The sequence below is a fragment of the Mandrillus leucophaeus genome, unplaced genomic scaffold (assembly GCF_000951045.1).
Source record: "Mandrillus leucophaeus isolate KB7577 unplaced genomic scaffold, Mleu.le_1.0 Scaffold257, whole genome shotgun sequence".
NCBI lineage: Eukaryota > Metazoa > Chordata > Mammalia > Primates > Cercopithecidae > Mandrillus > Mandrillus leucophaeus.
Window position 1 is genome coordinate 115,180 of NW_012102665.1, and position 11,324 is coordinate 126,503.

Consider the following 11,324-nt stretch of genomic DNA (forward strand, 5'->3'; position numbering starts at 1 on the left):
CAGGTGATCCAGCTGCCTTGGCCTCTCAAAGTGCTGGGATTACAGGCATAAGCCACTGCACCCAGCCTCGAGGATTTTTTTTTTTAATGTAAAAATACTTAGTCTGAATGAATGTATTACAGACGCTGACTTTTTGAGGAGGTTTCAGTTTCTTGCTTGAACTGGCAATGGGGAACGCTGTAGGTAACAAGACAGCAGATGATGTGAACAGTGAGAGGAAAGCACGGAGGGAGGGACCTCAGACCACTTTGGATTCACCGGAGATGTTTCACGTGTGCACTGTGACTCTTGCATAGGCAAATACACATCTTGGTGGATTTAATCTGTAAATATTAGGGATCGTCTAAAGGATATATTCCTTGCCTTAGCTGGCCTCTGATAAGGGGGAAAAAAAGAGTTTTTGAATTGCCTGACCTTAGTCTTGTCTTTATAATTAGATTACTGCTTCTGTCAGTTTTGTTTTACTGGCTTCTGAGTCTCTTATTAACTTCTGTTAGCTGGATGGGTCCTTCTGTAATGCAAATGTCTGATAGAACTGGAAGGAGAGCTTCGTTGGATGGTAGTATTGTTTGAACAACAGAAGAAATTCAGAAAAAGAGTAGAGCCCATGAAAAAACAATGAAGGAATCTTATTCTTGGGGAGAATATAAAACTTTAATTTTTGTCATTTTGAGCTGTTGGTATTGCCAGTGACAGTGAAAGGGAAATTTCGGCTGGTAGAAAGAGCACAGGGTCCTTAGATTCAAAGAGCCTAGGCTCAAAATCCAGCTGTCACTAAATGTGCGGTATGGGGCAAGTTACTGTCTTTGAGCCTGAGTTTCTCTAAATGTAAAATGGAAATGATGACTCACTACAGATTTTTTAGGAATTGAAAAAAAGTATGTAGAAGAGCTTAACACAGAGGCACTCAAGTTTACTTGAATCCAATGCAAAGGCAGCCACTGTTTTGGCCTGCTTAAATCTCTGTTCCTTCTGAAACACACACACACAAAAGCTAGAATTCAAACCCACTGATAATTTTTAGTTGTATATTAGACTATGATCTTATTTACTTAAAAAAGTTACTTGGTTCCATGCTTTTCTTCTTAAAAAAGGGAAGTTACTTGCATTTTCAATTGAACTCAATTGGAATTTCTTGAGGTATAGACATTTCAGAGTCCAATGAGAAGCCAGATTCTAGAGAAAAGACTATAGGTAGTCAAAGAAGGGGATGGGTGGGAACTCAGCTTATTCTTTGAATCATTCCAGCCTAGCTAAGTTGTTTTTTCCAGTTTTAAGCCTGGTCCTGGAATGCCTCTTTATTTCAAAGTGAAACAAAATTGAAATGGCCCAGTAAGTAGTGTAAAGATGTTAATGAGAAGTTTTAATATTTTATTCCTTTATTGAAAGTGTCTGACATAGACATTACAATGAATGTAAAATAGGTGATATTCTTTAAACACACAAAAAAACAATTTTCAAAGCCATTTTCAGGCCACCTGTAACTTGATAGGGATGAGTAACAGTTTGTGCCAGTTGAAAAAAACAGCGCTAAGATTTATCAGTTTATCTTCACTATTTAGTTTACTTCTTTCTTTATTGTTTGTTTATTTACTACTCTTTTAAGACAGCATCTCACTCCGTCTCCCAGGCTTGAGTACAGTGGCATGATCATGGCTCGCTGCGACCTCAACCTCTTGGGCTCAAGCGATGCTCCCACCTCAGCCTCTCAGGTAGCTGGGACTACAGGCATGTGCCACCATGCCTAGCTAATTTTTGTATTTTTTGTAGAGACAGGGTCTCACTGTGTTGCCCAGGCTGATTTCAAACCCCTGGCTTCAAGCGATCTACGGGGCTTGGCTTTCCAAAGTTTTGGGATTATAGGTATGAGCTACTGTGTCTGGCCAGCTTCTTTTATTTTATAAACATTGTCTCAGCCCTTAAGGCAGTTTTGAAGAGGTCGACTTCAGACTTTGAAATTAAGTTGCTCAAATGTTATGCTAGTGTGTATACATTCAGGTTTTTTGCAGGAATAGAAGAGAATGGTGGCAAGGATTAAAAAAAGATCAAATAATTTGCATCTTTCTCTCTTAACAGGAGCATTGTAAGCCAAGTAGGCATGGCTTTTCATTTCTTATCTGCCTGCCTGTATATATGGAGGCCTAATTTTCTTCCTTAAACGCCTTGGTTTCTTAGACCTACTATGTTCTTTTAAAGCTTTGATGGCATCAAATAGTCAAGTGGCTAATAATAACGTCATGGCCTTTGTAGTCATGTGGCCCTAGGATCTAACATAATTTCTGCCAATAATTAGTGATGTGACCTAACCTTGAGAAGTTTGCATAACTTGTTTAAATTTCTGGAAATTATACCCACCTTGCAGGAAACTTTAAGAATTAAATAATGTATAAAAAGCTTAGTGCCTGACATGTAGTACTTCTAATAATAATAGCTAATGATAGCCAGCACTAATATAGTACTTACCATCTGCCAGGCAGAATATTAAGCACTTTATATTAAGTACATTTTTTTTTCCCCCGAGATGGGAGTCTCACCCTATTTCACAGGCTGGAGTGCTGTGGCGTGTGCTAGGCTCACTGCAACGTCTGCCTCCTGGATTCAAGCGATTCTCCTGCCTCGGCCTCCCAGTTAGCTGGAATTATAGGCACGCACCACCACGCCCAGCTAATTTTTGTGTTTTTAGTAGGGACAGGGTCTCATCATGTTGGCTGGACTGGTCTCGAACTCCTGAACTCAGGTGATCCATCCGCCTCAGCCTCCTAAAGTGATGGGATTACAGGCGTGAGCCACTGTGCCCGGCCTGAAGTACATCTTTTAATGCTCTCAAGAACCCTAGGAAGTACATGCCATCATTTTTCTCTTTTTGTAAATGAGGAAACAGGCTCTGGAGCTGAGCTTTCAGCCATTTTGCTGTATTGTCTCTCCATACATAGGGTATTTATGGAATATTAGATAACAGTGATACATCCCACCTTCAGAGTGCTAGAATGTGGAAAATGGTGCTTTTTAAAAATGCTGAAATTGACACTTCCTATACTAGAACGTGTTTAGTGTTGGTTGTCTTTTACACCACACTCAACATCAGAAGGATTTTTTTTTTTTTTTTTTTTGATAGAGAATCTCGCTGTATCACCCAGGCTGGAGTGCAGTGGCTCGATCTCGGCTCACTGCAACCTCCACCTTCCAGGTTCAAGCAATTCTCCTGCCTCAGCCTCCCAAGTAGCTGGGATTACAGGTATGCGCCACCACATGCTGCAAATTTTTGTATTTTTAGTAGAGATAGGCTTTCACCATATTGGCCAGGCTGATCTCGAACTCCTGACCTTGTGATCCGCCCACCTTGGCCTCCCAAAGTGCTGGGATTACAGACTCTGCCTGGCCAGAAGGATGGTATTTTTAAGATTAGTTTGGTGACATTAGACAGGATGTTTTGAATTGACAAAGGGATCAGCTAGAAGACTTACAGTAATGTACAGACATGAAATAATGGCTGAAATAGTGGTGATAGTAAGACAGGGACAGAACTAAAGACTTCATTGGGTTTTTTAGTTGGTTTTGTTTTCAGACAGGGTCTTACTTTGTCACCCAGACTGGAGTGCAGTGGCGTGATTTCAGCTCACTGCAACCTTCACCTCCCAGGTTTAGGCAATTCTCCCACCTCATCCTCCTGAGTAGCTGGGACTACAGGTGTGCGCACCACAGTCAGCTAATTTTTGTATTTTTTGGTAGAAATGCAGTTTCACCACGTTGACCGGGCTGGTCTTGAACTCCTGACCTCAAGTGACACTCTTGCCTTGGCCTCCCAAAGTGCTGGGATTACAGGTGTGAGCCACTGTGCCCAGCCCTTCATTGGTTTTTAAAAGTTTAAATGTAATACATATAATGGCAAAAAATTCAAACAGTAAGCAAGGCTACATATTATAGTGTGTGTGTGTGTGTGTGTATATATATATATATAAAACAGTACAGAGTAGGGATACAAGAATATGTATTATGATAAAAAATATATGTTGCATATATTATATATGTTAACCCATGATACATCCCACGTCCTAACTTTCCACATTATAATACCTCTGAAAGTGGGATGTATCACTGTTATCTAATATTCCATAAATACTCTATGTATGGAGAGACAATGTAACAAAACAATTAAAAGCCCAGCTCCAGAGCCTGTTTCCTCATTTGTAGAAACAGAATAACAACAGTGTGTACTTCATAGGGTTCTTGAGAGCATTAAGAGATGTATTTCATGTAAAGCGTTTAATATTCTCCTGGCAGTAAAGACTAGATTTTCTTCCCACTCCAGATCCTTGATTCCTCTGCTTAGAGACAGCAGCTGTTACTGGTTTCTTTTATGATGTCTCTGTTGAGATATTTTGATAGAAAAAGCAGTAAAAAATGGAAACTGGCACATTTCTAGATTTTATTGACTTTCTTAAAAAGAACTTTGACAGATCTGAAATTCTACCCCATTTGTAAGCTAACAAGTTAACCTGCCTCAGTTTCATGGATACTGGCAGGGGGCAGCATCCTGGGTCAGTAGGCAGCATGAACTTCATGTTAGTTCCCCCTGACATTCATATCTAATGGTAAGGGAGGAGACCACCCCCATATTGTCTTATGCCCAATTTCTGCCTCCAAAGAAAGAAGAAGTAAAAACTAAAAGGCAGAAATGAAATCCACAAGCAGACAGCCCAGAGCCACACCCTGGGTCTGGTAGTTAAAGATCGACCCCTGACCTAGTTGGCTGTGTTGTCTATAGATTACAGACATTGTATAGAAAAGCACTGTGAAAATCCCTGTCCTGTCCTGTTCTGTTCCGTTCTAATTACCGGTGCATGCAGCCCCCACTGAGTCATGTACCCTCTGCTTGCTCAATTGATCACGACCCTCTCACATGGACCCCCTTAGAGTTGTGAGCCCTTAAAAGGGACAGGAATTGCTCACTCGGGGAGCTCAGTTGTTGGAGACGTGAGTCTTCCCGAAGCTCCCGGCTGAATAAAGCCCTTCCTTCTTTAACTCGGTGTCTTGGGGGTTTCGTCCGCGGTTTGTCTGGGTACAACGGGAGTGATATGGAACAGCCCAGGTGAATGCTGTGCATCACAGCTAAGGGACCTTGAGCTTGGGAAACCCTGTCTGTAAGAAAACTCACTCAGCTTTTGCCCCAGGAGAAGATATTCTCTACAAAAATAATTGAGAAGATAGTCTGAAACAAAAGCTGTTCAGCGCTGCTGCTCACAAAATGTGCACAAACCTGAGACCCACAGAAATCTTTCTACCAGCCTATTTCTTCCTCCTTCCCCACTTTCTTTAACTAAAAAAGAAATTTATAAGTTAATTTCAGTGGAGAAGTAGATGGTTTTTTAACCATCAAATACATTATAAATTCACTAGAAAAACTGTAAGCCTTATATATGTGGATATAAAGAAAAACTAATTATGTGCAAATGCAAGAATATTGGCAGTATGTTGTGTTTGACAGTAACTCTTTGATAAAGTCAACTAACAGCACAATTTTTAAAAATAGGTGTAGCTTTTAAATGCAGTTGTTTGGATTTTTTTTAGTTATTAAATGTTTTATCCTTATGTCAGTTAAACAGGTTATAAGGCTTTACAGGTTATATAGTACTTTCAGAGAAACTTGACTTAAATCTCAAAATAGTCCAATGAGAAGATAACCCTGTTTTATAGGTACAGAAATTGAGGCTTTAAAAAAATTAAGTGAGTTGTGCAAGGTCAGATGTTAGTAAGTGGCAGAATGGTAATCTAAACCCAAGTTCTCAACAACAATTATAAAAAATCTGAAAGTCTGTTTTTTCCTAGAATTTAGCTACTTTATCTTGACCCTTCTCAATCAGTAGTCTGTCTTCAATGATTTGGACTTTAAACCACTTTTAGAAATATGTCTGTGAACTCATGTGCATATCCAGAGTTTCACAGGTCAGCAAGAGAATGCCTCAGAATAGATTTTCCAATATGTAGCAACATGGGCCTAAATAATAATTTTCAAGATTATCTCTATATTTTTATTTTAAATAAAAGTGCATGCCAGATCCTGGATTAATGAGAAAGGGATCAAATATTAATCCAAAATGGAAGCTATTTTAATTTAGAGATTTGGTGTTATTTAATTTGATATACAAGGAGGTTAGAAGGAGAAATAGGTTTTACAATAGAGAAAAGTTGTTCTTACACCTGATGAGTGTTTTAAGTAGGATTTTTTGGGCTAGTTAATCCATGCTAATAGGAAATTTGGAAAATAGAGAAAAATATAAAAATATAAAATAGAGTCCCTTATTTCATTAACATCGTAATAAGAGATAAGCACTTTTAATTATTTATGGCCTTCTAGTCTTTTAATCAGTGTCTGTAAATTGAGATAATTTATGCATTTTTGCTTTTTTGCCCTGATTCCAGTTTCTATGTGATTATTTTTACAAAATATTTTTGTTAGCTATATCACGTTCTAGTGTCAGAATTATTAGTATTTAGTTAAAATCTGCTCAGATTGGGCTTTTAGGTTGTGTTTTTGCTGCAATAAACATGATAGGAACAACATGTTTTCATGTACAGCTTTATCCTCATTTTGTACTATAGGAAAAATATCTAGGTTAGAATTACTAAGTTAAAATATGGACACTTGGGGCCGGGCACAGTGGCTCACGCTTGTAATCCCACCACTTTGGGAGGCTGAGGTGGGCAGATCACCTGACGTCGGGAGTTCAAGACCAGCCTGACCGGCATGGAGAAACCTCGTCTCTACTAAAAATACAAAAAATTATCCAGGCATAGTGAGTGGCACATGCCTGTAATCCTAGCTACTTGGGAGGCTGAGGTAGGAGAATCGCTTGAACCCGGGAGGCGGAGGTTGCAGTGAGCTGAGATCATGCCATTGAAGTCCAGCCTGGGCAACAAGAGCGAAACTCTGTCTCCAAAAAAAAAAAAAAAGAAAAAAGACACATATTTATGCTTTCCATATTTCATGGTAATTTGCTTTCTAAAAGGCTATATGAATTTCTAAGTGTGCTTGTTTCTCTATATGTTCAACAGAATGGAGTGCTATCTTTACCAAGTTTGGTAGAGTTGGTAGTTTGATAGCTAGTAATGTTATTTTAAATTGGATGCTTTTAGTTACTAGTAAGCAATTTGAATTCTGTGAAACTTGTTCATGATCTTTACTCATTTTTTTCATTTTTTAAATGCATTTATGATCTCTTCAGGCTATCAGCCTCTTGTCATCAAACATGTGCAAGATTTAAGACTCACCAGTGTAGGGTTAACGGATGAGTTCTCAGAGGCAAAGGCTTTATAGAGAATAGAAGATAGAAGTGTGAACTGAGCCCTGAGGACAACCTGCAAGGAGTGGATAAAAAGCCAATAAACAGAAAATTTTAGTGTTCAGAAATTAAAGAGAAGATTGAATACTTTCCCTCCTCTTAAAAGTAATCCTTCCTTTATTATAAATATACAGTCTTTTCTCTCAGGATTTAGTTCAGTAACTCACTGATGTTACTCAAAAATTGTTATTAGATTAAAAAAATTTTCTGAGCTAAGATGACAGTGACTGTCTTCTAAATTTTAGTTTCAGTTAATTTTTCAAAACAAAACCAACACAGTCGAAGCCCCCTTGTGCACTTCTCTCTGACTGCATCCTTCCCTGCCTCCCAGTTATCCTGAAATTGATATTTATCACTCCCATCTTTTGTACCTGTCTCACATCGTGTACCTTAGTCTTTTCTTAATTAAAGCAGATGTTCCATGTAAACTTATTTATTAATATTTCTTCAACTGAAATACCATTTGGACCTAGGGAAAAGTTAAATATACTATTGTGTTATATTACTCCATTTACTTTCTCCTATGTTTGCCTTTGAATTGTCCAACTCTTTGCTAGTTCCATGCTTGGTTTAACCCAGTGTTCTGCCGTCTGTGGTTAGCAGAACTCAGAAATTGGAGGAATCCAGAATAGTAGTTGAAATACTTGGGGTGGGGGACAGGGTAGGAGTGGAGGGTAGGAGCAAGAGGGCCAAGAGAAATGAAATGCAGCTGAGAGAATAATCAGATTCCTTCCAAAGCAAGTGAACATTGTCAGTCTGCATAGCATCATAAATAGCTTTCTAAAACTACTGTTCTTCCCCGCCCCCCCAGATGGAGCCTTGCTTTGTTGCTCAGGGTGGAGTGCGGTGGTGTGATCTCGGCTCACTGCAACCTCTGCCTCCCGGGTTCAGGTGATTCTCCTGCCTCAGCCTTCTGAGTAGCTGGGACTACCAGTGTGTGCCACCACGCCCAGCTAATTTTTGTGTTTTTAGTGGAGACAGGGTTTTACCATGTTGGCCAGAATGGTCTCGATCTCTTGACCTCATGATCCGCTTGCCTTAGCCTCCCAAAGTGCTGGGATCACGGGCATGAGCCACTGCACCCGGCTAGAAACTACTTTTTACAGCTGGAGTTTCAGAACTAATTTAGTAAGGGATTGAAAAGGAGGATACGGTTGACTCATTTGTACAGAGTATATGACTCATTTGTACAGAATGAAAACATGTTTATGAACATGTTTCACACTAAGTGAAAGCTGGCATCCAACTTGATTCAGACAAAAGTGAAAGCCAAGAAGTTAATAGTACATTAATTCACCAAATGCATGCCAGCAGAGCATGGCAGGAAGGTGCACAACTCAGCAGATCTGGGTTGTCCTGGTTCTCCTGTTGACTCGTGTGTGTGATGTTAGGCGGGTGAACCTTGCCTTTGAATCTCCATTTGGAAAATACCTCTCCTGAAATAGAGATGGGTAGGGTAGTATACCATATTTCTTAAGATCTTTTATAAGTTGATTCCATTGTTTTAAATTATGAATCCTAAAGTATTTCTTTGTGAAAAAATTTGTAAGGCTGTGATTTACTAAACTTCCTTAAAATTTTAAATTTTAGGGAAGACATGTAAGGAATTTACATAAGACAGCTATGCAAAATGGAGCTGGAGGAGCTTTATTTGTGGTAAGTCATTACTTACATTTCTTTGGAAAGAAAAGACTAGGAAATTTGGGTAAATCCATTGTAAAAATCCAAAATATCTTAAATACCGTTGTCTAAAATTGTGGGAATTTACATATAGCTAATTGAATTTACTACATTTCAAAAGATGTGTAGTTCCAGTTGAACCTCATGAGTTTAAATTAGTACCAGGAAAACTCTGGGAATAAGAATTTATTTCCAGTGAAATTACTGTGTGAGCCCTAACCTGATTCTCATCACACTCTGGGTTCTCAGTCATGTTGGCTTACTGAGGGTTTGAAGATTGTAACTTGTTGAATCCCAAAATGACACTAGTTTGAAACTTACGGGTTTTAGTAATGTAGTAACTAGATTAGCAGCTGGTCTTTATATTTTTAGTTTCCGGAGTTTTCACTATAGATAGACGTCTACGAACTCCCCAGATTAGTTGCACAATTTGGAAAGGATAAGATACTGTATCTCCCTTTTCTGACAAGGTGCAGTTTTCAGGGATTACTCTTGTGTAAAGGAAATATAGTGGACTTGTGTGATGGTTTAGTTCGTGGTGTAAGAAGTAGCTTCCTGCTACATATCAATCATCAAATTGGCCACATATTTGAGATCATTGTCTAGAGTTTCTGTTTTCTTTCCTCTTTTGGTTTATGTCCTTTAAAAAGCAGAACTCTGAGAGTTAACATATCAAGAGATTCATTTCTGTATTCACCACACATACATAACATTAATTGATCGTAAGTGTTAATCTCAGTGTGACTCATTTGATTTCCTGTTGACATGCCATTTCTTGTCCGTTTTTGAAGAGGGCCTGTGTCTGCTCTTTTAAGAAGAAATAAAGCTTCTTGCTGTTGGCTATTATGGAAAACGTGGGAAAGAGATGGTGCTTTTTTTTCTTTTTTTTTTTTGAGATGGTCCTTTTGTACCCTCCTAAAGTAATGGGTCTTAACCCTTTTGGATCCCAGATCCCTTTGACAATCTGATACCCTCTCTTTTGGGAAAATACACATGTTCACATTTAAAATTTTGTGTTTTAATTTCATAAAGGCTTCCAATAATTGGTAATGTTTTGGTAATTCCATCAGAAGATCTTACTCTCTAATGAAGCTGGATAACACTTTTTGTTGTTTGGGTTTTTTGTTCCTAAAGGTACTTTTCTTATTCTTTAAATGGTCCTTTGTAAAATTTTAAATTCTAACTTTACTTTGGTAATCATACTCATCAAATGTGTGTTTAGTCATTCTTTTTGATGGAAGGATAGGGTGCTATATATCATGTTGGAATTAAAATGGAGAGATTAAACAATAAGTAATAGTATAGTAATGTACAGTGTTATTCACACTTGAGAGAATTCGGATAATTCTGAAAAACTTTTTTTGTTGTGTAGCACAGAGATACTCCTGAAAATAACCCTGATACTCCATTTGATTTCACACCAGAAAACTATAAGGTATGGCTAAATTAACATTATAATTAATGTACCAAATAGGTAATATTTTCTAGATGTGGAAAATGATGTTCTTTCTTTTACACAGAGGATAGAGGCAATAGTAAAAAACTATCCAGAAGGCCATAAAGCAGCAGCTGTTCTTCCAGTCCTGGATTTAGCCCAAAGGCAGAATGGGTGGTTGCCCATCTCTGCTATGAACAAGGTACTGGATTCATTTTTGCCTTAGTTCCAAAAGAGAAGAGATTGTGTATGATAATTTCCTTTTATAGAAATTACTCTGATCATCTCCAGTGTCAGAATCTAGGATTTTGGAGCCCTTTAGCCATTTGTATGTTTCCTTGAATTGTCTTTGTGTTTTTGTTCATTCCCTTAATGCATAGAGGTGATTTCTAACCTTGCAGGAAATAGGGAAGGCATTATGGTGAAAGAGGGTATATGTGTTTTTTTTTTCTTTTGAAGCAAATGGTCATAGGAAAGATAAAAGATTCCAAATGTGTGTAACTTAGTACCAAGATATTCTGAAAATTAATGTAATATTTAAACACTAGAATTACAGAAAAAAAGATCTGCTCAACAGTCTGAAGATTTTTAATATTTTACATCTTTGGCTGTAGGCTGTAAGAAAAATCTGTATAATATGTGATGTTTATACAGTTTATGCTACTTTGGAATCAACCTATAGAAATGCTATGGATGACCCATTTTATACGAAGTTACTCTATTCATATAAGATTCATTTTTTCTAATAGTTTTCAGCAGTAATCCAAATTTCAAGTTTATTCATATCCTATTAATATAAATAACTACATTTGTATGGTGATGTATTATAGCATATCATTTATAAAGTGCCATACACAAAGTTTGATTCT

The 11,324-nt window shown here is 37.9% G+C and overlaps 1 protein-coding gene across 2 annotated transcripts in view; it reads left to right on the forward strand.

Annotated features, from left to right (window-relative positions):
- Positions 1-11,324, forward strand: part of NDUFV2 (NADH dehydrogenase (ubiquinone) flavoprotein 2, 24kDa) — a 34,221-nt gene that overhangs the window by 8,205 nt on the left and 14,692 nt on the right. The window contains exons 1-5 of one of the 2 annotated variants that reach the window (XM_011983913.1): positions 3,093-3,822; positions 4,531-4,538; positions 8,931-8,996; positions 10,393-10,455; positions 10,541-10,657. In XM_011983913.1, coding sequence (XP_011839303.1) covers positions 3,732-3,822; positions 4,531-4,538; positions 8,931-8,996; positions 10,393-10,455; positions 10,541-10,657 — 345 coding nt within the window. In that variant the 5' untranslated portion in view covers positions 3,093-3,731. Of the gene's footprint in view, positions 1-3,092; positions 3,823-4,530; positions 4,539-8,930; positions 8,997-10,392; positions 10,456-10,540; positions 10,658-11,324 lie in introns of those variants that run through there. The other variant, XM_011983914.1, reaches the window with a different exon arrangement.